The 27,223-nt window shown below is 47.9% G+C and overlaps 1 protein-coding gene across 7 annotated transcripts in view; it reads left to right on the plus strand.

The window, feature by feature from the left end:
* The first annotated feature begins 11,360 nt into the window (after nucleotides 1–11,360).
* sugt1 (SGT1 homolog, MIS12 kinetochore complex assembly cochaperone) overlaps nucleotides 11,361–27,223 on the plus strand; it is a 227,496-nt gene continuing 211,633 nt past the window's right edge. For 2 of the 7 annotated variants that reach the window (XM_072476298.1, XM_072476299.1), the window contains exons 1-3: nucleotides 11,367–11,503; nucleotides 11,600–11,648; nucleotides 22,578–22,711. In XM_072476298.1, coding sequence (XP_072332399.1) covers nucleotides 22,580–22,711 — 132 coding nt within the window. In that variant the 5' untranslated portion in view covers nucleotides 11,367–11,503; nucleotides 11,600–11,648; nucleotides 22,578–22,579. Of the gene's footprint in view, nucleotides 11,504–11,599; nucleotides 11,649–22,577; nucleotides 22,712–27,223 lie in introns of those variants that run through there. The other 5 variants (XM_072476300.1, XM_072476303.1, XM_072476302.1 and 2 more) reach the window with 5 other exon arrangements.

The raw sequence follows: 27,223 nt of genomic DNA on the forward strand, positions 1-27,223 counted from the left end.
CTAACTTGTTGATTGAAATGATTCTTGATTCTCAATTTGATGGCTAAAGAAATTGCAATCTGTTATTGAGACTTCTAGATTTATCAGTGGAAACTTCCTGTGAAAATCTAAACACTAGCAACAGCAGTTTCAATATGGCAACAGGAAATGTATAAATTGTTGGAAATACATCACTCCATTCTCTTTGCCTGTGAAACAGCCTCTAGTCTCATTTATCCATCTTGACATCAGTTTACATAGATACATAAATAGAAAACAGAAGCAGGAGGAGGCCATGTCGGTCCTTCGAGCCTGCTCCACCATTCATTATGATCATGGCTGATCACCAAGTTCAATTCCCTGATCCCAAGAATCAGCCTGAAAAACCTTGGCTGCACTCCCGCCATAGCAAGAACATCCTTCCTTAGATAAGGACACTGTCACTGCACATAATACTCCAGGTGTGGCCTCACCAATGCCCTATACAATTACAGTAAAACATCTCTATCCCTATATTCAATTCCTCTCGCTATGAAGGCCAACACACCATTTGCCTTCTTTACTGCCTGCTGCACCTGCGTGCTTACTTTCAGCGACTGATGAACAAGGACACCAAGGTCTTGCTGAGTATCTATGTTTCTCACTTTACACCCATTCAAATAATAATCAGCCTTCCTATTTTTGCTACCGAAACAGACAACCTTACATTTATCCACAGTATACTGCATCTGCCATGCATATGCCCACTCACTCAGATTGTCCAAATCCTGCTGAAGAATCTCTGCATCCTCCAATCCTAGTTACTGCCTGCCAATTGGAAAAATACATATTTATTCCAACTTTTTGCTTCATGTTTGCTAACGAGCTTTCTATCCATCTCAAGACACTACCCGCAATTCCATGTGCTTTAACTTTACATAGTAATCTGCTATGAGCGACCTTGTCAATGACCTTCGGAAAGTCTAAATAAACCACACCCACTGGTTCTCCCTGGTCAACTCTACTAGTTACATCTTCAAAGAATTCTGGCAGATTTGTCAAGCATGATTTTCCATTCTTAAATCCATGCTGACTTTGCTAATTACGTCACTACTTTTCAAATGATGGGCTATGAAATCCTTGATAATGATAAGAGTGGGGTTATATTAGCTACCCTCCCATCTGTAGGAACCATTCCAGAGCCAAAAAATTTTGGAAAATGGCCACCAATGATCTACTATTTCTAAGGCCACTTCTTTAAGTACTCTAGGATGAAGATTATCAGGCCCTGGAGATTTGTCCACCTACAATCCCAATAATTTCCTCGAAACCATTTCTTTATTAATACTAATTTCCTACAGCTCCTCGCTAAAACTTGCGTTTTTCAGAACTTCTGATACATTATTCATGTCTTCCTTTGTGAAGACAGCAGCAAAGTATGAATTTAATTCCTCAGCCATTTCTTTGTTCCCTGTTATGAATTCCTCTGTTTCTGACTGTAAGGAGCCTACATTAGTTTTTATCAATCTTTTTCTCATTACATGCCTATAGAAACTTTTACAGTCAGTTTTTATGTTCCCTGCTAGCTTACTTTCAAATTGTATTTCCCCTTCTTCATGAAAATGAAATGAAAATCGCTTATTGTCACAAGTAGGCTTCAAATGAAGTTACTGTGAAAAGCCCCTAGTCGCCACATTCTGGCGCCTGTTCGGGGAGGCTGTTATGGGTTGGTTCATCAATGCCTTGGTCCAACTTTGCTGAATTTTGAACAGTTCTCAATCCTCAGGTCTTTTGCTTTTTCTTGCTAATTTGTTGGTCTCTTCTTTAAATCTAATTATATCTCTAATTTCCCTTGTAAATCATAGTTTGGCCACAGTTCGCTTTCTACTCTTGCGCCAAATAGGAATAAACAACTTTTGGAGTTCACCTATTCATTCCTTGAATGCCTGCCACTGCCTGTTCGCTGTCCTTCCTTTCAGTCATGTTTCCAGTTCATCATTGCTAGCTCATGCCTCATACCATCACCGTTCTCTTTATTGAGGTTCAGGATCCTGGTCTCCGAATCAACTAACTCACTATCCACCTTGATAAAGAATTCTATCATATTATGGTCACTCATTCCCAAGGGTTCTCTCACAACTAGATTGCCAACTAATCCTTTATCACTGCACAATATCCAGTCCAAGATAGCCTGTTCCCCTGTTGGTTCCTCAACATATTGGTCCAGAAAACCATCCCGCATACACTCAGAAATCCCTCCTCTATTGTACTGTGACTAATTTGGCTCCCCAAATTTGTTTGCAGATTAAAGTCACACATAATCACAGATGTTCCTTTGACACATGCAATCACAGATGTTCTGTTATCACAGTTAGTTACTGATTCCACGCTATTTGCATCGTTAACAAATTTCTAACTATAAATCCAGTTTTTCTCCACGTTTTATCTTCCCCTCAATGTCCTGCGCATTTCAATTCGCAACTATTTTGACCTACCATGTAGCCATGCTTATGTCACTTAGACAAAACATTGGAGAATTCCGTCCCAAGTGCAATTCTGTTGACACCCTTCCCACTGGCCAGAATGATGGAAACTTGAGCTTGGTTCTACAGTTGTAAGCTCATTAATTATGTATGAGCGAGTATCTCTTCGAATCATTTGGCGGGTCCAGAGCTGATTCATCTGCCCATCATCAGCTGGTCGGTTTTGAGATTCCAGTGCCATATTTAAAAACCAATGCAACACAAACCTCTCAATCTCTCCAGCCCACCTGTCTTCATCAGACCATGCAGGATGTCTGGAACCCAGAAGCAAAAGGCTACTTACCTCAAGAAGAAATCTGCACCCTGATTCAGCCATCAGGCTCTTTAGGCCTTGATCACAGGAGTCCAGGCATAGAGTCATGTCCTCTATCCCAGGGATGGCTCCAAGAAGTACCCCGATGCCACCTCTCTGGTCTGGGAGGCCATACCCAAGAATTCACCAGAGGTGCCACGCAGTGCTGGAAGCAGATGATCACATCCGCTCTGCCAGGATAAGTCCTCTCTCAGATCCCTCCACTATCAAACTCTGATCATGGCATCATGTACTCAAATGGCTACTGTCTTTATGGATACATTAGTGGAGGATGCATATCAACATTCTCTCATGGACACTTTCACATCACCGTCATCAAATCCATCATGTGGCTCACACTCCATCCTCTGTCCCTTCCGTGAAGGGCTCACCACACACACGGGACATGCATTTCAACCAACCTCTGCTCCATTCTCTCCAATCACATGCCTTTCTTTTGTCTTCATACAGGGCATGCTGGCAAAGAGAGAGCAGACCCAGAACTGGGGAAGGATGGCAGATATCATTGCCCTCACAGAATTTGAGCAAGCTGTAGCTGCGGTAGGGAGGACAGAGATAATTCCTGTGGGGGAGGGGAGATTGGCCTCTCACTGCAACCTCGCTGGATTTGTGCTCGGCCCTGCACTCCATGGCCACATACTCTGGGGGCATGATCAGGATGAAGGCGTCATGGGGACAAGGTACCTTGACCACCCTACAGGTGCCCCATTTCTTGCAAGGGTCAGGCTTTGACCCTCTAGCATTCACAGGGAGCAGGAGCGTCAACCAGAAACACCGTGGGAGTCCATACAGGACTCTCCAAGCGTGCATAGCTGCTCAGAGTCCCCTCTGCCTGTGCCTGTATCCACTCCGATAGCGCATGCCACCAAGTGCATTTCTACTGCTGAGCAGGAGACCCTTAACAGGCTGGGGATCTCCAGGCTTCGAGCCACTAGAGGATACCCACCAAAGTCATCACAGGCATCCGGATGTAGCAGTGGGGAGGCTGCCTCCAACCTCTGCTGTGAATGTCGGAGCTGCACCATGGCATAATGGAAAGTGGAAAAAGGTCACCTCTGGTTCACGAATGTGCTAATAATAATAATCTTTATTAGTGTCATAAGTAGGCTTACATTAACAATGCAATGAAGTTACTGTGAAAATCCCCGTTGAAATCTTTATTAGTAGTGCATGATGGGAATGTTTTGAAATTTTATTCCTCAAGAGACAGCAATAGTTGATGACAGCTCATCAGTAATGATACTCTAGCAGCATTTGATACTCTAGCAGCATTTGGGTCTCCTCATTGTTAGTGTCAGAACCCAAGACATGCACTTTAGGATGAGAGCCGTAGGCTGGTCTACATTTCATTTATGACAGCATTTGCATCATTAGATGACATTGAAAGGCTCAGGTCTTGTCTCACATCACTGCTGTTCCTCAGTGGATTTGACGTTTGCATAGTGTTCGCATAGTTGGTCACCGCTGACCAAACCCTAGTGAGTCATGGGGTCAGAACGTAAGTGTGAATGCAGGACTTGTCATTTTAGGGCATTGCTGAGATGTCAAGGAATGGCATGGTCAGGGGAGATACAGGGCTGCACAGCTTTGGGTGCCTTGATTGCATTTTTCCTGATGCAGCCTTAACCCCGAGACCCGAACACATAAGTGAGCAACCTTTCCATTGCACATCTGAAGCCATCTGGAGGGTGGTAAGTAGTGAATTAAATTATTAAAGTAAAGGATGCCACTTCTCTATTAATGGTTGTGGTCAATGAGTGAAATCCATTTGACCACTATCATTAGTTATTAACCCGTGGCTCCCCTTCACTGATGGGATGCCACATGTGATGCAACTGTGCCACCTTCACTATTGCCTTTACTTTCCAAGGCTGCATTTCTACTTTAGACTCTGTCGATATTGAAACGGTGATGTTTAACCTAAAACAGTTTAGCCCTCAAATTATCCCAACTATATGCCGAAGCTTCTTACTACTACCCATGCTGGTGAACTGGATCAAGCTGCGGGTCCAATTCTCTGAGTCTTGGTCATCCCAGGGCCTTAGACTGCGAAGGTTGATCTCGCATGTTGCTTCCTTCTCTCCTCTGGTCGACCGTGGAGTCTTCTCCAATGCCTCTTCACGCCCTTCCAAAAGCTTCTCTGGCTCTCAGCCAATGAGGTCATTGGGCGTGGGTTGCTACACTCAATGGAGTTGATGACTGCAACTCTGCAGGACACCAGGAACTCCACCCCAGAGGTCCATCCTTAGGTGCGTTGTCTGCACTCAATGCACGTAACCGTACCCCATATAAGGTGATCTAGATGCTAGATTACAGGACAAGCCCAGACTTCTCCCGGCTATCTGTCTCTATCCAGTGTATTCAAGTTTGGCTGTTTGATTTCCCATCAGACCCGTCAGTGGTCTGACTGTGGCTTTAATTTAAAGTGTCCAATTCTGTATCGGGCCTTAGATTCAGGCCGTTGGCCATTTTACCGCAACTTCAAGAAGACAGACAGGCTCGATGAATGACTGACATGTGGCAGATGAAATTTAATGCCAATTCAGAGAAGTTACAGGTGGTACATTTTGGTAGATAGAACAAAAAGATACAATTCTAAAAGGGATGCAAGTAGAGAGAGACCTGGCGTATATGTGCACAATAATTGAAGGTGGCAGGGCAGGCTAAAACAGTGTGACACTGAGCTTTATTAATAGAGGTGTAGAGTACAAAAGCAAGAACATTATGAAAGACCTTCATCGAACTCTGGTTCGGCCTCATCTGCACTGTGTCCAATTCTTAGCACTACACTTTAAGAGGGAGGTGAAATCATGAGATATTGTGGAAAAGATTTATAAGAATGTACAAGGGATGAAAGACTTTAATTATGTGGATAGTTTGGAAAAGCAGGAGTCATTCTCTTTAGAGATGAGTGAGAGATTTGATAGAAGGGTTTAAAATAATGACATGCCAAACAGAGCAGAGAGAGAGAATTGCCAGAGTGGTAACCAGAGAACACCAATTAAGATGATTTACAAAAGAATGATGACAGAAGAGAAAACATGCTTTAGATAGTGAGTGGTTAGGATCTGGAATGCAATGCCCGAGTGTGTGGTGGAATACAATCGGGACAATAAATTGGATAAGCACCCGAGGAAAAAGAAAATTGCAATCATATGGGTAAAGGCTAGAAGTGGGAACAGTTGACTTGTTCTTGAGAGCCACACACGGAGGGAAAGGCGATGGTGCAGTGGTATTGTCACAGGACTGGTGATCCAAAGACCCAGGGTAATACTCTGGGGACTGGAGTTTGAATCCCACCATGACAGATGGTGAAAATTGAATCCAATAAATATCTGGAGTTAAAAGTCTAATGATGACCCTAAAACCATTGTCAATTGTCTTATAACACCTAGCTGGTTCACTAATGTCATTCAGGAATGGAAATCTGCAGTCCTCACCTGGTCTCACATGTGACTCCAGATCCACAGCAATGTGGTTGACTCTTAAATGCCCTCTGAAATAGCCTAGCAAGCCACTCAGTTGTATTCAACTGCTACAAAGTCTAAAAGGGAATAAACCGGACGGACCACCCGGAATCGACATCGACACTGGAAACGAGAATGGCAAACCCGGCCCTGTCGAGCCTGCAAAGTCCTCCTTACTGATATCTGGTGACTCAGGAGAGCTGCCTCACAGATTAGTTAAGCAACAGCCTGACATAGTCATACTCATGGAATCATACCTTCTAGATAACGTCCCAGATACCCATATTGCCATCCCTGGCATCTCCAGCAGAGATGGAGCCACGGTGGAATACAATCGGCAGGGAGTTGCTCTGGGAGTCCTCAACATTGACTCTGGATACAATAAAGTCCATTGCTTCAGGTCAAACATGGAGAAAGAAACCTCCTGCTGATTACCACATACCGTCCACCGCCAGCTGACGAATCAGTCCACCTCCATGTTGAGCACCACTTGGAGGAAGCACTGACAGTGGCAAGGGCACAGAATGTATAAAAGCAAATTACTGCGGATGCTGGAATCTGAACTGAAAGAGAAAATGCTGGAAAATCTCAGCAAGTCTGGCAGCATCTGTAGGGAGAGAAAAGAGCTAACGTTTCGAGTCCGATGACTCTTTGTCAAAGCTAACAGAGAAAGTGGGAAATATTCATACTGTGGAGTGAGAATGAAAGATAAGTCATAGCCACAGAAACCCAGAGAAACCGGGTGCTAATAGCCACAGAAATCAAGAGGAAAGAGTGCTAATGGCACTCAGAGAGGACAAAAGATGTGAAAGGTCAAACAGCAGGGAGACTAACATCAGAGGATGAACTGGAGATGTGGGGGGAGGGGGAGGGAAGGGGGAACCAAAGAGGAGAAAGGTGAAGGAAAGGTGGATAAGATTGGGGGGAGGGGGGGATAAATTAAATATACATTAAGAAAGAAAGAAATGGTAAAAGATAGTCAAAGTAAAATGAAAACAAATGGGTCGCGGTGTGGTAGAGCTGATCATCTTAAGTTGTTGAATTCGATGTTCAGGCCGGAAGGCTGTAGTGTGCCTAACCGGAAGATATGTTGTTCCTCCAGTTTGCGTTGCGCTTCACTGGAACAATGCAGCAGGCCAAGAACAGACATGTGGGCATGGGAGCAGGGTCTTTTGTTAAAATGGCAAGCAACAAGAAGGTCAGGGTCCTGAATGCGCACAGACTGAAGATGCTCAGCAAAGCGATCACCCTCTCCGATTGCGTTTGGCCTCTCCGATATAGAGGAGACCACATTGGGACAGCGAATGCAGTAGACCAAATTGGAAGAGATGCAAGTGAAACGCTGCTTAACCTGGAATGAGTGTTTTGGGCCTGGGATCCCAGGCATACCGAAAAATGAGGTGTGAACCTGGTGAAACAACACAGGACTATTTGTATGCCAAATAACATAAGCAGCAAGTGTAGACAGAGCTAAGTGATCCCATAAGGCAGCACGGTAGCATTGTGGTTAGCACAATTGCCCAGATATGTCTTACACACAAAAAGCAGGACAAATTCAACCAGGCAAATTACCACCCTATCATCTATTCTCAATCATCAGCAAAATGATGGAAGGGGTCATCAACAGTGCTTTCAAATCGCACTTACTCAGCAATAACTTGCTCAGTGGCGCTGAGTTTAACTCCACCAGGGTCACGCATTTTCTGACTTCATTATTGCCTTAGTTCAAACAAGGACAAAAGAGCTGAATGCCAGAGGCGAGGTGAGAGTGACTGCCCTTGGAATCAAGGCAGCATTTGACCGAGTCTAATATCAAGGTGCCCCAGTAAAACTGGAATCAATGGGAATCAAGAGAAAACTCTCCACTGGTTGGAGTCATACCTATTACAAAGGAAGATGGTTGTGGCTGTTGGAAGTCAGTCATCACAGTCCTGGGACATCACTGGAGGAGTTCCTCAAGGTAGTGTCCAATGCCAAACCTACTTGAGCTGGAAAATGGGATTAGAACAGTTGGCATGTGATGGTCGGTGTGAACGCAATGGGCCAAAGGGCTTCTTTCGGTGCTGTAAAACTCTATGACTCAATTACCAGATTTGTGAGTTTTTTAATGGAAGGCCTTTTCTTTTCCCTTGGCACAACCGTCCTCCCTGTTGGAGAGAATTTTATCTTTGGCCGGGCCTGGTGGGGAGGGGGATTATTTCGGATATTTATGGCCAGATCCTATACGTAGAGTCGGCTCCATTGAATGAGGTGAAGGTGAATTAGGTGCTATTTTGGATGAGATGTGCTGCGAGGCTCTTCATCAGGTCAATTCCATGTCCTCCTGCACTTGGCTTTACATAGAACATACATACAGTGCAGGAGGCCATTCGGCCCATCGAGTCTGCACCAACCCACTTCAGTCAACACTTCCACCCTTAGTTTGATCCAGTTCAAGGTGGTGCACTCATCTGACCAAAGCGAGGATGAGTAATTTTTGGGGGGGTAGACGAGAAGTGAGCACGCTGTTCTTGGGGGCCAGCTAACCATACCCATATATTCTGGTCATGTCCTGAATTATTAAGCGTTTGGATTTCCTTCTAGATTGTTAATGTTGAACTGGAGCCTTGTCCGTTGGTGGCTATTTTCAGGATGCCAGACTCGCTGGTGCTGCAGTCCTTGCCTTTGCCTCATTAATAGCCTTGAGGTGCTTTCTGCTTGGGTGGAGGTCTCCTACTCTGCCCAGTACCTCAATCTGGTTGGGTGACCTCATGAAGCTCCCACATTTGGAGAAGGTCAAGTACACTATTAGTGCGTAGGTAGAAGGGTTTCACATAAGATGGCAACAATTCATTTCCTTTTTTAAAGAGTTAGTCACCATCAATTGTTAAGGGGGTTTTAGTTGACAATTGGGGGCATAGGACTGGATGTGTTGTTGATTGTGTTTTTATATTGTAACCCGATACTTCTGTTTTATATTATATTAATGTTGTTTTGTTAGAATGAAAACATTTTCAATAAAAATATTTTTTTTAAAAATGAATTAATTTACAAATATAGCAATTTCGCAATGTATAGGATTTGAACATACGGAGTGTCCTTGTTTCAGTTTTGTTGATGACGGGAAAGATCCTACAGAACCTTGGTTGTAATTGGTAAATTTTTGCTTCATTTAGAGTGTTGCACTTTTCAGGAACGCAAATACGATGCTAAGCGAGGAATTACTTTCATGTTCTTGGGGCTACGTTCAAGGCGCAAAATAAATGCAAGCAACTATTGTTTTTAAATCTGCCTTTCTCGTAATTGAAATCTGCTGGTTTGCCTCATAGAACATAGAACAATACAGCGCAGTACAGGCCCTTCGGCCCACGATGTTGCACATAACAAAAGCCATCTAACCTACACTATACCATTATCATCCATATGTTTATCCAATAAACTTTTAAATGCCCTCAATGTTGGCGAGTTCACTACTGTAGCAGGTAGGGCATTCCACGGCCTCACTACTCTTTGCGTAAAGAACCTACCCCTGACCTCTGTCCTATATCTATTACCCCTCAGTTTAAGGCTATGTCCCCTCGTGCTAGCCATTTCCATCCGCAGGAGAAGGCTCTCACTGTCCACCCTATCTAACCCTCTGATCATTTTGTATGCCTCTATTAAGTCTCCTCTTAACCTTCTTCTCTCTAACGAAAACAACCTCAAGTCCATCAGCCTTTCCTCATAAGATTTTCCCTCCATACCAGGCAACATCCTGGTAAATCTCCTCTGCACCCGTTCCAAAGCCTCCACGTCCTTCCTATAACGCGGTGACCAGAACTGTACGCAATACTCCAAATGCGGCCGTACCAGAGTTCTGTACAGCTGCAACATGACCTCCTGACTCCGGAACTCAATCCCTCTACCAATAAAGGCCAACACTCCATAGGCCTTCTTCACCACCCTATCAACCTGGGTGGCAACTTTCAGGGATCTATGTACATGGACACCTAGATCCCTCTGCTCATCCACACTTTCAAGAACTTTTCCATTAGCCAAATATTCCACATTCCTGTTTTTCCTTCCAAAGTGAATCACCTCACACTTCTCTACATTAAACTCCATTTGCCACCTCTCAGCCCAGCACTGCAGCTTATCTATATCCCTCTGTAACCTGCTACTTCCTTCCACACTATCGACAACACCACCGACTTTAGTATCGTCTGCAAATTTACTCACCCACCCTTCTGCGCCTTCCTCTAGGTAATTGATAAAAATGACAAACAGCAACGGCCCCAGAACAGATCCTTGTGGTACTCCACTTGTGACAGAACTCCATTCTGAACATTTCCCATCAACCACCACCCTCTGTCTTCTTTCAGCTAGCCAATTTCTGATCCACATCTCTAAATCACCCTCAATCCCCAGCCTCCGTATTTTCTGCAATAGCCTACCGTGGGGAACCTTATCAAACGCTTTGCTGAAATCCATATCCACCACATCAACTGCTCTACCCTCGTCTACCTGTTCAGTCACCTTCTCAAAGAACTCGATAAGGTTTGTGAGGCATAGCCTACCCTTCACAAAGCCATGCTGACTATCCCATATCATATTATTCCTATCTAGATGATTATAAATCTTGTCTCTTATAATCCCCTCCAAGACTTTACCCACTACAGACCTGAGGCTCACGTTGTATATAGTTGCCGGGGTTGTCTCTGCTCCCCTTTTTGAACAAAGAGACCACATTTGCTATCCTCCAGTCCTCTGGCACTATTCCTGTATCCAATGATGACATAAAATTTAGCTGAAGTCAAAGGCGCTCCCTAAACACTGAAGTAAAACTGCTCAGAGGGCGCCGACCAACAGCCGTTCAAATGGACATCATTAAACATCGCCCCTCCCACCCCGGGTTTTGGTCCGGATTTAAAAAAAAACAGAAATCCTATACTAACACCTCACTCTCGCCAATATATCGACGCCATCCCGGCCACCTAATTCAGCATCTCTTTTAAAGGTAAACAATGATTAATCCCCACTTGCTGCGCTGAGGAACTCTCTCTCTCCTCCGGCATCGAACTGATCTTTACGCAGATGGCCGCCGCTCTGCCGGCTCTTCTCTCTCACTGCGCACGCGCGGCGGTTGTCTCTTGTGCCCCGGCGGTGACTCGTTGGCGGCGGCGGGCGCTCCCGGCTCCTTCTTCTTCCAGAAGTTTCTTCAAATCGGCGGCGCCGAGAGGAGCGGGCGAGATGGCGGCGGAGCGGTGAGTGTAGCGGCGGCGTTATAAGTGCGGGCCTACCAGTGAGTGCTGCTCATAACTGCCCCCTTCCCCATTTGTTGATTTTTTTTGTTTTGACAGAATCTTTACAGAGCAGCTCATAGCGGAGTGTCCGGAGAAAGCGGTGGAGGTGAGTGAAAGCTTTTTACCACCACGCGCACCCCCCTCCCTCCCCGGTTTAAGCGCGTTGGCCCGTTAGTTTCCAATGCAGCGAAAGTTGACTGGCGACAACCACTTCGCCTGGGCCTTGAACATGAAGGGCGAGACTGAGCTCGGGTGCAGCGTGGTTACAGGGCGGGGATTAATTGGAGCAAAATATATATTTCACATATAAACTCGCAAACATGCATCAAACAAATGTTTGATGTACTTAACCCGGTTTATTCGTCCCCAAAATTCATGGTTGTGAGATTGTTGCTGACAAGGCCAGCAGTTATTCCCATCACTAATTGTCTTCGAGAAGGTGGTATAGTCAGTCCCGTGTTGTGTAGGTGCAGCCACAGACCGTAAACATTACAGTTGGCGGTACAGCCACAGAAAGGAGTTTCTGGATTTTGTTCCAGGAGCAGTGAAGGGACATCTTTCCAACTGAGGATGGTGGAGTGTGATTGGAACAGAACTTGGATGTCATGGTGGTTGTGCCTGATGGAGTGTTGGAATGTGCTGTTGAAACATGGTTATCTAGGCCCTACATTCTGGTTTTCTCTCCTTAAATCTCTCTGTGCCTCTACGTCACTTTCCACTTAAAACCTAACTCTTTGATCATGCTTTTTTAAAAAAAAATTGTTTTTATTCAAAAATTTTCAATAATTTTTACGAACCACAAAAAAAAGAAAAACATCGAAAAAGGTGGGGTATCTGCCCTTTACAAATGAAAACCATCCACCGCCCAACCCCCCACCCCCCCCCCCCCCCTGGTTTGCTGCTGCTGCCGACCTCCACCTAACGTTCCACGAGAAAGTCAAGGAACGGTTGCTACCGCCTGGAGAACCCCTGCAAGGACCCTCGCAATGCAAACTTTATCCTCTCCAACCTGAGAAATTCCGCCATGTCACTGACCCAAGCCTCTACGCTTGGGGGTTTTGTGTCCCTCCACATTAACAAGAGCCTTCTCCGGGCTACCAAGGAGCAAAGGCCAGAACTCTGGCCTCTTAAGAGTCCTGCACTCCCGGATAGTCTGACACCCCAAATATCGCTATCCCCCAGCTAGGTTTTACCCGAGTATCCAAGACCTTGGACATAGCCTTTGCAAAGCCTTTCCAAAATCCTGTAAGTGCCGGGCATGCCCAGAACATATGGATGTGGTTTGCTGGGCTCCCTGAGCAACTCTCACACCTGTCCTTCACCCTAAAGAACTTACTCATTCTCTCCACTGTCATATGCGCCTGGTGCACCACCTTAAACTGAATCAGGCTAAGCCTGGCGCAAGATGAGGGGGAATTGACCCTGCACAGGGCGCCAGCCCACAGGCCCTCACCCAGCTCCTCCTCCCACTTGCCCTTCAGCTTCTCCACCGAGGCCTCCTCCGCCTCCTGCACCTCCTGATATATTTCCGATATCTTGCCATCCCCTACCCACACACCCGAGACCACCCTACCCTGTATCCTCCGGGCAGACAGCAGTGGGAATTCCCCCACCTGCTTTTTCACGAACGCCCGAACCTGCATGTACCTAAAGGTATTCCCCGGGGGTAGCCCAAATTTCTCCTCCAGCGCCCTCAGACTAGCAAAAGTCCCATCAATGAACAAGTCCCCCATCCTTTTGATACCCGCCCTGTGCCAACTTAGAAACCCCCCGTCTATTCTACCAGGAACAAACTTGTGATTGTTCCGTATTGGGGCCCAGACTGAAGCCCCTGCCTCCCCCCTGTGCCGTTTCCACTGCCCCCAGATCCTCAATGTCGTTGCCACCACCGGGCTCGTGGTATACCACGTCGGCGGAAGCGGCAACGGTGCAGTTATCAGTGCCCCCAAGTTAGTACCATTACAGGACGCCACCTCCACGCCTTCCCTCTCCCTCCATTACCCATTTCCGAATCATGGATATATTCGCTGCCCAGTAATAGCTGCACAAGTTCGGCAGTGCAAACCCCCCCCCCACCCCGACTGCGCTCCAAGAACAGTCTCTTAATGCGTGGGATCCTGTTTGCCCACACAAATCCCGTAATAATCCTATTTACCTGCTTGAAAAAGGACTTGGGGATGAGAATGGGAAGGCACTGGAAGACTAACAAGAACCTGGGGAGGACCGTCATCTTTACAGACTCCATCCTGCCCGCCAGGGAAAGCGGCAGCATGTCCCACCTCTTAAAGTCCTCCTCCATCTGATCCACCAGCTGTGCTAAATTGAGCTTGTGCAGGACCCCCCACCTCTTAGTTATCTGAATGCCCAAGTAGCGAAAGCTCCTCTCCACCCTCTTAAGCGGTAGCTCTCCCAGTCTCTTTTCCTGGCCCCTCGCATGTATCACAAAAAGCTCGCTTTTTCCAACATTCAGCGTATACCCCGAAAAGCCTCCAGAATCCATTGCCACTACCACTTCTACATCCCCCCCCCCCCCCCTTCCAAGGGCATCATGATCACATTCAGGAGCCTCCGCACATTCGTATTCAACTGCCTGCCCTTCACAAACCCCATCTGATCCTCATTGATCATTCCCGGGACACAGTCCTCAATCCTAGTGGACAAAACCTTGGCACCCACATTAAGAAGTGAAATCGGCCTATAGGAGCCACATTGCAACGGGTCCTTATCTCGCTTGAGAATAAGCGAGATCAGAGCCTGCGACATCGTCGGGGGAAGGGTTCCCTTTTCCTTAGCCTCATCGAAAGCCCTCCACAACAGTGGACCCAGCAGCTCCGAGTATTTCCTATAAAACTCTACGGGATACCCATTCGGTCCCGGGGCCTTGCCCGCCTGCATACCCCCTAACCCCTTAACCAGTTCCTCCATCTCAATCGGGGCCCCCAATTCCTCTACTCACCCCTCCACCTGTGGAAACCTTAGTAGGGGGGTTCTGACTCTTACAATTTGCCATAAAAGTCTTTGAAGACTTCGTAAATCCTAGCCGAGCTCAGCATCGTGTTACCCCCCAATCTTCCTGGCCGCCTCTCTCTTCCGCAGCTGACCCGCCAGCATCCTACTTGCCTTTCCCGATACACCTGTACACCTGCTCCCTGTACCTTCCTCAATTGAGCCTCAGCCTTCCCCGTGGTAAGCAAGTCAAACGCCGCCTGCAGGCTCCGGCGCTCCTTCAAGAACCCCTCCTCGGGGGATTCCGCATACCTCCTGTCCACCTGAAGTATCTCCCCCACCAATCTCTCCCTCTCCATCCTATCCCTCTTCTCTCTGTGGGCCCTGACTGAAATTCGCTCCCCTCTGACAACTGCCTTTAGCACCTCCCAGACCACACTCACCGAAACCTCCCCATTATCATTTGTCTCCACATAGCTTTGGATACACCTCTGAACCCGCCCACTGACCTCCTCGTCTGCCAGTTGTCCCATGTCCATTCTCCACAGAGGGCGTTGGCCTCTCTCCTCCCCCAACTCCACCCAGTGCGGGGCATGGTCTGAGATCGCAATGGCCGAATACTCCACCCCCTCCACTCTCGGGATTAGCGCCCTACTTACCATGAAAAAATAAATCTGTGAGTACGCCTTGTGCACATGGGAGAAGAAGGAAAACTCCTTCGCCCTTGACCTGGCAAATCTCCACAGATCCACTCCCCCCATCTGGTCCATCAACCCCCTCAGGACCTTGGCCGCTGCTGGCCTCTTACCCGGTCTCGACCTAGACCGATCCAGTGCCGGGTCCGGGACCGTGTTAAAGTACCCCCCCATTACCAAACTACATGACTCCAGATCTGGAACCCTACTCAACATCCGCTTCATGAACCCTGCAGTGTCCCAGTTCGGAGCATACACATTCACTAGCACCAGCCGGGCCCCCTGCAACCTGCCACTCAACATCACATCGACCCCCTTTATCCGCCACAATACCCGCCGCCTCAGATGCCACCCGCTTGCTCGCCATAATTGGGACCTCCCTGTTCTTCACATCCAGCCCTGAGTGGAAAACCTGCCCCACCCATCCTTTTCTCAGCCTGGTGATCATGCTTTTAACCATCTGCTCATATGTATCTTTGGATGAATCGGCGTGATTTTATTGTATAATAGCTCGTGAAGCACCTCTGGATGTGCTATTATTGATAAAGAGGAGATATTAGAGGGATAGGGCAGGGATGTTGGTGGTGGCTCCGGATCTGATTAACAAGGTTTTTGAGGAATTTTATAAGAGGCTGCAGTCTGGGAAGGTGGCAGGGACGGATGGGTTTCCGGTGGAATATTATAAAAAATTCAAGGATAAGCTGGCACCCCTGATGGTGGGGATGTTTGAAGAGGCGATAGGGAAGGGGGTGTTGCCACAAACATTGGGGCAGGCATCGATTTCCCTGTTGCTAAAAAAATATAAGGATCCAACGCAATATGGGTCGTATAGGCCCACACCACTTTGTGGACGCAAAAGTATTGGCGAAGGTACTGGCGGGTAGGCTAGAGGAGTGCCTCCCGAAAGTGATGGGTGAAGATCAGGTGGGGTTCGTGAAAGGGAGGCAGCTCTTTTCAAACATTAGAAGGGTATTGAGCGTCGTTATGGCACCGGCAGAGGGGAACGTCGTTATGGCACCGGCAGAGGGGAAGGAAACACAGGTGGTTGTGGCATTGGACGCTGAAAAGGCTTTCGACCGGGTAGAATGGGGGTACTTGATGGCAGTTCTGGAGCAGTTTGGGATTGGATAAGGACACAAACAACATCAGCTCGAGATACTTTTCTCTCCACCGTGGGATCAGGCAGGAATGTCCCCCCTGCTGTTTGCACTCACGATTGAGCCGTTGGCCATTGCACTAAGAAGTTTGGGGGTAAACAAAGGAATAGCGTGGGGGGGAATAGAGCATAGGGTGTCCTTGTATGCCGATGACTTGCTGTTATACATGTCGGAACTGTGTGTGTCAATAGGGAGAATATTGGAGCTGCTTCGAGTGTTTGGGTCTTTCTCGGGATACAAACTAAATCTCGACGAGTGAGTATTTTGTGGTGTCTCAGCCAGGGGTGGGGGGGGGGGCTGCCATTCTGTAGGGCAGGGACTCACTTTAGGCACCTGGGGGTGCAGGTTCCCCGGGTGTTGGGTGGGCTCCACAGGTACAACATTTCTAGTTTGGTGGGGAGAGTGAAAGCTGATCTGGCAAGGTGGGACAGTCTCCCTTTGTCACTGGTAGGTCGGGTACAGGTGGTTAAAATGAACATGTTGCTGCGAATTCTGTTTATTTTTCAATGCCTGCCGATGTTCCTGCCAAAGGCTTTTTTCAGAGAGATTGAGGGAAGGATTACGTCGTCCATATGGGGGGGAAAGGTGGCCAGAGTTAGAAAGGTGCTACTACAGAGGGGAAGGCAGGCAGGAGGTTTGGGTCTTCCGAACTTGATGTATTACTACTGGGCGGTGAATGTGGAGAAGGTGCGGAGCTGGGCCAGAGGGGTTGATTCCCAGTGGGTCAGAATGGAGAAGAGTTTGTGCAGGGGGTCGGGATTGAAAGCACTAGCAACAGCGCCCTCCTGATAGCCCTGGAGAAGTACTCAGGGAGTCCGGTAATAATAGCTTCATTGAGAATTTGGAGGCAGTTTCGCCAACACTTCGGGTTGGGGGCAGGGTCAAGGGAAATGCCGATTCGAGGGAACAACAGATTTGAGCCAGGGAAGTGGGATGCTAGAGAATTACCGGAAGGAGATTTTTAGGGTAATTTCTAAAGTGGTGCACGTGAAACTGGACCCAGGCTCCCGGGTGGCCATATTCGGGGTGTCGGACCAGCCAGCATTGCAAACTGGTGCGGAGGCAGATGTTGTAGCCTTCGCCTCGTTGATCGCCCGAAGGAGGATCCTGATGGGATGGAGGGCAGCCTCTCCACCCTGTGCCCTGGCGTGGCGGGGGGACTTGTTGGAATTCTTGACTCTTGAGAAGGTTATGTTTGAACTGAGGGGAAGGATGGAGGGGTTCTACAATTCATGGGCATTATTCATCATGCACTATCAAGAACTGGATAACATCTAACATTAGTTGGGGGTGGTGGTGTTGCTAACTTTGCCTTCGTTTAATTGCTCTGTTTTATCACCTTTGCTCTTGAGTCGCCAGGTATCTTTATGATACCGCCACATGGTTCAAGTCCGAGTAATTATCAATAATCCAATACACCGCTTCGTAAGATTAAATCAAAGCACATTTATTATACACAGTAATTACTACATGTCTTGGCTACCTCTGCAGCTAACAGGCCAATACTTAACTTGGAACTGGCCCACCGTCAGGGAAACGGATGGCCTTTTGTTCGGGTTCTGAGCCTGTGGGATTCGAAGTTGGTACAGATTGGTAGCTAGGAGCGCTTATCTCGTAGCGAGCGTTGAAGTAAGACTTACAGTTTTGAGCGGCTGTTGAAGAGTGAAGAGCGAGTGAAGAGAGCTGCAAGCGATGGAAGAGAGAGCGCCTTGAACTTGGGGCTCAATTCTTATAGTCCCCAGGGGCTTCCCACCTTTCGTGGCGGACCCTGTACCTGGTTCCAAGTGATTGGACTTTGTCCCAATCACTTGGTTCGATTTTCTCCAATGCTGGAGTGGTTCCCTGATCAATGGGCGGTCTGGAGGTGGTCGTTCACCTCTTGTGTAGGCTTCCGCTGGCGCCGAATAGTCTGGTTTTGCTTTGTCTAAATGTTGCTTATTGTTCCCGGGGATTGCTCATTAGTATGTAGATGGCTGGTGTTTTGTTATGCTGATGGTTGCTGGTATTGATCTTGGCTGGCCTTTCCAGAGGTAAATACACTGTCAACCTGCAGCTGCTCGTTTTTGTCCTGTTGGCTGACTTTCCCATCAGCCTTTGCCGTTCGCTATTTTGAATTGGGAGTTGGCCACTTTAAGTGGCTACATTCCCTCCTTGTGATCCTAACGCGAAGCGTAAAGGATCACATAACTATGTTGCTTTCCATTCCCTGACCTGGGCGGGGCACTTTCTTCATGGCCTCCGCACTGACCATAGCCATGCAAAAAAAATTTAACTGACAATTCTAAGGGCGCTATGTCAAACAGGGACATGCATTACAAAACAATAAACTGGGGACCTCTAGCTATTCTTAATACACTACACTCACTTAAACATTTCTTTATCCTAACTTCCTCAACCATACAAACAAAACCATAGCAGTTTATACATCAGTCTTCCTGGCTTGGCAGTCAAGCTCAGGATCGTACAATTTGCTCATGAGCAGTTCTTTACATTTCTTTATTTACAATAAACGAAAGTGAATGCTCTTTATTATGGATCGCGGGGGTCTGGTCGTATCCGAAAATAGGAGATCTGATCCTATATACCGGGGTTTGAGCGCGGTAGGCTCTCCTTCTCCATTTCTGTAGACGCATAGTCTCCACTACGCAGCAGAGTATCGCTAATAGCAGTAAGGTTTCTATTACATAGGACAGAGAGTACCAGGTTATAAACCTGGTACAACAAGATGATGTGGTGTCGCTGGTGAATGGGCTCTGGGTACTGCGGGGAAGTGAAACATTAACGGCTGGGGGGCTTGAAGTCATGGGGTTCGCGTTCACGTGCAACCAAATGTCCATAAAGATGATGCTGATCCATTTGAAGGAAGTCCTTGTGGCTCTTCTCTTTCCTTTTCTTTCTTCTCTCCTCCGGTCCTGGAGCTTCTGGAGTTCTGTGGAAACAAGCATAGTGTCTGTAACTATCTTTGTTTAATATCTCGTACGATAGTGTGTCTGTCCTGTAGTGCCAATTACTCCCTTTATAATGATGTGGAGATGCCGGCGTTGGACTGGGGTGAGCACAGTACGAAGTCTTACAACACCAGGTTAAAGTCCAACAGGTTTGTTTCGATGTCACTAGCTTTCGGAGCGCTGCTCCTTCCTCAGGTGAATGAAGAGGTATGTCCCTTTATAATGTGTGACTCCCTCATTTTTTTCTTCAAAAATCGGATTTTAGGACAAGACACAATTCCAAATAATGAATCAGTGCGAGCCGTCTCGCAGACTGCAATTTACCATCCAAATGTTTCAGGATGTAAATAGCATGTGGTTGGCAACCTAAAGGTTACCTAAACAAAACAAAACTTTTTGAACTAAACTTTCCAAAATGAGGTGCGTATGGGCCGCAACGTGTAAGAGTTGGATGGAGTCCCCGGGTAGGACGGCTACCAATGCCGTGTCTCTCCTACCCGAGCGTAGTTGACCAGAGGGGGGTTCCCAGGCAGGGCGGGTCCCAAGCCGTTTCTCCACTGCCTGAGCAACCGACAAGAATGGGCAAGAAATGTAGTCATTGTGGTGGGGCTGCCGTAGTGGTTCTACCTTCGAACCAGAAGGGCGGTTACGAATGGGTGTCTGGTTCCTTAACCAGTCTCTGCAGACAAGTCCTCGGAGGTTTCTGCTGAAAAGGCGTGCGGACAAGTTCTCAGAGGTTTCGGCTGAATAAGTGGGGGCAGTGAAAAAAAGATTCTCCTGTCGGACATACATTTAACAAACTTACAAACAACATAAAACATTCTGCAGGTTCCATCAGAAGGGACACCACTTCTCCCAAGCGGTTCCTTTTAAACATCATCTGGACACCTCAGTTCTCGGTTACGAACAGGGTCGCAAAGGGGTTCTCGGTTTGGGAGTCCGACCCAAGGACGTCATCCTCTCCCGGGTGCCAAACTCTGGAGTGGATTAGGGCTGAAAGGACTGCATGGTGTGAGGTGGGGTCGCTCTCGTCATTGCGGATGAGTCGGAATGAGTTGTTTCGGTGCCAATAATTGGTGTCTAGCTGTGGGGAGAAAGTCGGGGTCGTCTGTGTAGTTCGGTGGTGGGGTTTGTTCAGGAAAGTGATCATGAAGGGATCACGCGGATCGTAGTCTGAATCGCTGGGTGTGGGGCCTGTTGCATGGGGATAGTAGGGAGACGTGCTGTGGCTGTCGTCCGAGTCACAGTCGCTGTTTCTGCTGCTGCAGTCTGTGGGCGTTCCGGGGCGGAGTGTATATTTAGGGGGTGGAGTCGAGGTCGAGTCCGTGGCTGGGCTGGACGTGTTGGGGGAGGTAGGGTTACATTGGCTGTGGGCGGGGTGTGGTTTGCTGCGTCGAGCATGTCGTGGTGTGTGTGGTTCGACTGTGTTCTATATGCCTTCAGCTGGTTTATATGGAACCACGCAGTTTTACCGTTGGGGTACTTAATTTTATACACGGAAGGGCTTACTTTATTCGCAGTGGAGTACGGACCTGAGTATTTTGGTGACAGGAATGTGCTGGGTTTATATACAGAGAGCATCACTTGCTGTCCTATACTGTACTCAGTCGCATGCACTGTCTTGTCGAAACAAGCCTTGCTCTGTTTCTTTCTGGTGCCCAATTTTACTGCGGCTGCTAGCTGAGCCGTTTTAACATTCTCCACTAACTGCTCTACTGCTTTCTCGTGTGTGAGGACCGTCACTTTGGGGCTGGTCAAGTCCAAACCTAATAAATATTCTGTGCCTTTCATGGGTCGTCCGGTCATGCGGGTGTGTGGGGTGTAACCTGTGGAAGTAGAAATTGTGTTACTCAAAAACATCAGCGCAAAAGGGAGGACTGAGTCCCAAGTGGTGTTGTTTTGCTGGACCATTTTTCTGAGGGTGGATTTTAGGGTCTGATTCATGCGCTCCACGATACCACTTGACTGTGGGTGGTATGCTATGTGGAATTTTTGGGTGATGCCAAATATTGTGAGGACGTTCTGCATGACACGTCCCGTAAATTGGGAACCTTGGTCTGATTCAATGCTGCGGGGGAGTCCTCCATCTTGTAAAGATGGGTCAAAATCTTGGCTGTGGTTTTTGCAGTGTTTGTGCGGGCTGGGAATGCTTCCACCCATTTCGTAAATGTGTCAATTACCACAAGTACATATTTATAGCCATTCCTGCAAGGGGGCAATGGTCCCATAACGTCAATCTGGAGGTTAGTCCAGGGGCCATTTACGGGTCGGGTGTGGCTGAGTTGAGCCTTTTTGGCACATCTGTCCGGATTATTCTGGGCACAGATAAGACTATTCTCGATGTAATGGTTTACATCTTCCTTTAAATTCGTCCACCAACAAAGCTGCTTGAGATGGGCTGTAGTGGGATTGATTCCCTGATGTCCATGACCGTCATGGAACAAAGAAATCAGTTGATTCCTGTCCTGTTCAGGAACCACATAAAGGGTGTCTTTTAACACCACACCGTCATGTGTGGTCAGTGCATTTTTGAACCTCTCATAGGGAGCTGGATATTTTCCTTTTACAATCTCCCTGAGATTGCTGTCCTGCTTCTGGGCCTCCACTAGATCCTCGATCTTTGTCTGTGAGACCTGAACTGCACTCACTGGTGCGCTTTCGGGGTATGTCCAAAGGTATCCATGCCTGGAACCTGCTTTAGCCAGTGCGTCGGCTTTCACGTTTCCAGGGGGGGAGGAACAACGATGGTGACTGTGGACTTTGATTATCCCAAAAGTCCTATTCTGGGCTTGCTCTAAAATGTGACTGAGCAATGGAGCTGAGGAGAGGGGTTTTCCGTCTGCGGAAACAAATCCCCTTGCTTTCCACAGGGGCAGATATTCCGTGAGGCTGTTTTAGACATAGAGACTATCTGAGTATATGTCTGCTGGGCTGGGGAAGGAATCTGGGTATTCCACTAAATATGCGAGTTCTGCCTGCGTGCCTAAGTGGCCTGGACGTTTTAACGATATCTCCTCAAGGGTGCGTCCCTGCGTGTCCTCGACATAGATACCGCAACCTGTTATGTGCTTCCCATCCAAGACTGTGGAAGATCCATCCACATAGATCTTTATGGGCTCACACGTGTCCGTGTGCTGGGAGCTCTGGGTTGAACTACCTATCTTTCTGGGGGGTGTCTTAGCGATAAAGGGGCCTGTGTTGTGTGGAGAGATAATTTCACATTCATGGGGGGTTCCGGTGTACTGTAAGTTGTCGGCTAAATAGGTGTGCGTTTTTGTCCTTTTCACAGTGATGTCCCGTCCCTGCAAGAGAAGGGTTCATCTGGCTGCTCTAATCTGGCTTACTGTACCGTCCTTGAGTCGTCCATCCAGTAAAAGTTGGGTGGGGGTGTGTTCGGTGAGAATTGTGATGGGATTCAGTCCGGTAATGTATGAAAAATACTGTACTACCCAGAATACTGCGAGCAGGTGCCTCTCACAGGCTGAAACTCCCTGCTCCACAGCTTCTAAAATTCTGGAGGCGTAAGCTACGGGCCTTAACTGGTCGTGCCGTTCCTGGAGGAGCACGGCCGAAAGGGTGCGGTCTGTGGTTGCTACCTCTATGGCGTAAGGGGAAAGCCGGTCTGGAACTTGTAGTGCGGGGGCTGCTATGACTGCCTGTTTTAAAGAGTCCACAGCAGCCGTATGCTGCGAGAGCCATTCCCAGGGGGCTTCTTTCTTTACGAGGTCTGAGAGGGGTGCTGCCTTGCTGGCAACCGTCAATGTGGTTTCGGCAGAAGCCAACCAGTCCTAAAAACGACCGGAGGGCTGAAACGATCTGGGGAAGGGACAATTTAGCAATCGAATCAATCCTTTTATGCAAATCTTGCGTTTACCATGTGTGATAATTGTTCCCAAATATATCACTTTATCTTCCAAAATCTGGGCCTTTTTGGGGTTGACTTTACAACCGATCGAGTGTAATAGTTCCAGGAGTTCGGACAGAAGCTCAATGTGCTCTTCCTTGGTGTCTGTCTGCAGTAGTAGGTCGTCTACGTACTGAACGAGACATTCGGGGCGAGAGAATTTGGCTAAGCGATTTACCAGCTGTCGGTGGAAAATGGAGGGGGAGTTGTGGAATCCTTGTGGCAGGCATGTCCACATGTACTGCTGTGCTTTAAAGGTGAAGGCAAATTTGTACTGGCACGCCTTTGCCAATGGAATGGACCAGAATCCATTACTGACATCCAAAACCGTAAAGAATCGTGAATTAAGTCCCTGCTTGAGCATGGTCTCGGGACTTGTTGCTACTGTGGGGGCTGCTGTGGGGGTGACTTTGTTGAGTTCCCGGTAATCGATGGTCAGTCGCCATGATCTATTGGGCTACTGGCCAAATCGGGGCATTATTAATGGAGGCTACTGATCTAAGTACGCCCTGCTCTAATAAGCTTTCTATTACCGTGGAGATTTCTCCCTCTGCCTCTTGGGGAAAACCATACTGTTTTTGGGGTCTAGGGCCGTGTCCTGTTATTTGTACGGAGCCAGTCATCCGTCCACAGTCATGCTTGTGGGTCGCGAATGCTGCCCTGTTCTTTTGCAGAACTGCCTTAACCTGCTTGTCCGTACTAAGCGTGGTCGGGTTGAACCAAAATCCGCCTACTGCGCTAATTTTGTTCGCGTACTCCCCTATGTTGAGCATTGTGGGGGCTCTTGCGGATTTTGCCATCTTCCAGACACACTGGTTGACTGGATCAAATGAAAGATTATGGGAATTCATGAAATCGATTCCCAGAATGTGTTCTGCTGTGTGGGGCAGGTCGACTAAAACCACGGGGTGCTTGGTGGTGATACTGATTTTGAATGGGTACAGGGGCTGTGAAGTGTCCCTGTTGTGAGTGGCCTGTAAAGCCACTGAGGGTGATAGTCGCTGTAGTGAGCCACATGTCTTTTTGGAACCTGGTGGAAGAATTTATTGTGGTGCGGGACCCTCCTGTGTCCCAGAGAAATTTGATGGGCTGTCCCCGAATTTTTGCTGCAACGACCGGTCGGCCGGATCTATCCCAAAGGGTGTCGCAGACCCAACTGGGGGAGCTCGTACACTGTCCGTCCGTCTGATCTGAATGGGCTCTGTCTTTTTCTTACTCCGAGTGCCCGTCTGCTGGGCTCTGTGGCTTTTTGGGGGCATTGCACTCTCTTGCGAAGTGTCCCAACTGTCCGCAGTTGTAACACTCCTGTGACTTTGGTGGGGAGCTGTTCTTTCCTTCATTCACCCATGCGAGGTTTTGGTGTGTTGTTTTTACTGCCTGCATATCAACACTGGCCTGCTTTTCCTCGGTATTCTTAATTGCGGGTTTACTTTGAACAGATTGCTCCCAAGCGCGGGACAATCTTTTCACTACCCACTTCTCGTTATGGGCCTCCTCTGAGGTATCATAACTCGCGCACGCTTTCTGTCCTGTTTCTGTGGCATGGGAGATAAGGGTGCGGGTCCATTTGGCCATGTTGTCTGGGGACAAATGGGCGCGGTCTAAGTCTCCAAAGACTGCTGCAAAGTGGATCCACAGGCGTCCAGCAAACGCTGTGGGGTGCTCTGATTTCTTTTGCCTACATTTGTTGAGGCCATCTACGGGGTCACACCGGTTATACCCGATCGCATCCAGGATTGCGGTATGCATTTCTGCAAGGGTGCCTCCTACATTCTGTGGGTCGGGAAGGGCTGCTGCTACCGAAGGGTCTAAACTTAAAACGGGGAGCTTTACATGCTCTCGCTCATCCAGGCCGTACATGGTTGCCTGATGCTTAACTGTGGCAAAGAAATGGTGGGGGTCTGAGGTGGGGAGGAACGGTGTGACCTTATCGCACGCGTCCCGTAATTGGGTCACTGTTAAGGGAGTGGAGTATAGCAATTCCGCATCGTCTGATGTGGCTGTGCGCGGGTGGTTACTGGGTTTATTGGAGCTTGAACTATCTGCAAGGGGGCAGATGTGGCTGTGCGGCGGGTGGGGGGTTTTGGGGCACTTTTCTTTTTTGTGGCTTTCCCTGCGCACATGTTCCCTGAACATATCTCTGCGCTGTTTCGTTCAATTCTTCCCAATCAGGGCCGTCTTCCTCATCTAATCTTTCTCCAAAGCTTTCCTGGAAACCTTTCTGAACAGAAAGCAGCGATTGCTGCTCTGCAATCTGCTTCCGGCACTTTGCGTGATCTAGCGTGCTTTGTCTTTGATCTGTGGTGGAAGCATGGAGTGCTCTTAATGCTGCCTTGAGGTCACTACACTGTCTCTGTAATGCTTCTACCTGCTTCTCCGTTTCCTCACGTACCAGGACTGCACGTTGCGTGTCCTGATGGGCCTTTTCGTCTTGAAACTGGAAGCTGCTTAGGTGTGCCAGACAAGACTGCGTGCCCTTTTGGCATCCTCCACCCTACATCTTTTGCTGTCAACTTCCTTCTCAATTCCAAATTCTCCTTTTCTACCTCGCTTACATCGACCGTACTCATTCGATGTATGCCCTCAACTTCTTTCCGGAGCGTCCTAACGACTTCCTCTGTGCCTCGCAATTGTGCCAAGCAGGACACGATTGCCATCGGCTTGCGAGCTTTCCCTAAGCTCTTTTTGTGGATCTCGCTCGGGGTCTCCCACCAAGTATGTCCTATACTCCCGGGACCTGATTCCTCGTTGTCACAGAATTCATTCCAAAGGGGCCATCCTTTCCCTTTGAGATATTTCCTGATCTCTTCCTCCCAAATGGGACATTGTCCCACTCTACTGCTGCTGGTCGCTGCGACCGCAAATTCCTCGGGGTTCATTAGGCGCTGCATTGCCATCTTTCCTATCCGAATGCTGCTCTTCAAATTTGGGACAGGGGTATTAATCTGAATGCTGCTCCTCCAATCTGGGACAGGGGTATTAAGGCATTGCTGTAAATACGGGTACGGCTTTCGCTACTTTCCGATATACAAACTTCCGACAGGTTTGTCGCAACAAATAATCTATCAGTTTTACCTTATCGCCCTGTTAGTTACGCATGCCTACACACACTTCCGAATTATGGGTATTGATCAGAATTGCTTGAACATGTTCCAAAAAGACACGTGGCCCACTCCCAGAGTGGTTTTCCACTTCTAGATCGGGTCCCGTCAGGATGTCGCCAAATAATGTTGCTAACTTTGCCTTAGTTTAATTGCTCTGTTTTATCACCTTTACCGCACTTGGTTCAAGTCCGAGTAATGATCAATAATTCAATACCCGCTTAGTAAGATTTAAATCAAAGCACATTTATTATACACAGTAATCACTACTCATGTACAAATTCTATGTCTAAGCTACTTCTGCAGCTAACAGGCCAATACTTAACTTGGAACTGGCCCACCAGATCAGGGAAATTAATGGCCTTTCGTTCGGGTTCTGAGCCTGCGGGATTTGAAGTTGGTACAGATTGGTAGCTAGGAGCGCCTATCTCGTAGCGAGCGTTGAAGTAAGACTTACAGTTTTGAGCGGCTGTTGAAGAGCGAGTGAAGAGCGCTGCAAGCGGTGGAAGAGAGAGCGCCTTGAACTTGGGGCTCAATTCTTATAGTCCCCAGGGGCTTCCCACCTTTCGAGGCGGACCCTGTACCTAGTTCCAAGTGATTGGACTTTGTCCCAATCACTTGGTTCGATTTTCTCCAATGCTGGAGCGGTTCCCTGATCGATGGGCGGTCTTGAGGTGGTCGTTCACCTCCTTTTGTGTAGGCTTCTGCTGGCGCCGAATAGTCTGGTTTTGCTTTGTGTCTAAATGTTGCTTATTGTTCCTGGGGATTGCTCATTAGTATGCAGATGGCTGGTGTTTTGTTATGCTGATGGTTGCTGGTATCGATCTTGTCTGGCCTTTCCAGAGGTAAATACACTCTCAACCTGCAGCTACTCGTTTGTGTCCTGTTGGCTGACTTTCCCATCAGCCTTTCCGTTCGCTATTTTGAATT

The sequence above is a fragment of the Scyliorhinus torazame genome, chromosome 15 (assembly GCF_047496885.1).
Source record: "Scyliorhinus torazame isolate Kashiwa2021f chromosome 15, sScyTor2.1, whole genome shotgun sequence".
In the NCBI taxonomy this organism is placed as follows: Eukaryota; Metazoa; Chordata; class Chondrichthyes; order Carcharhiniformes; family Scyliorhinidae; genus Scyliorhinus; species Scyliorhinus torazame.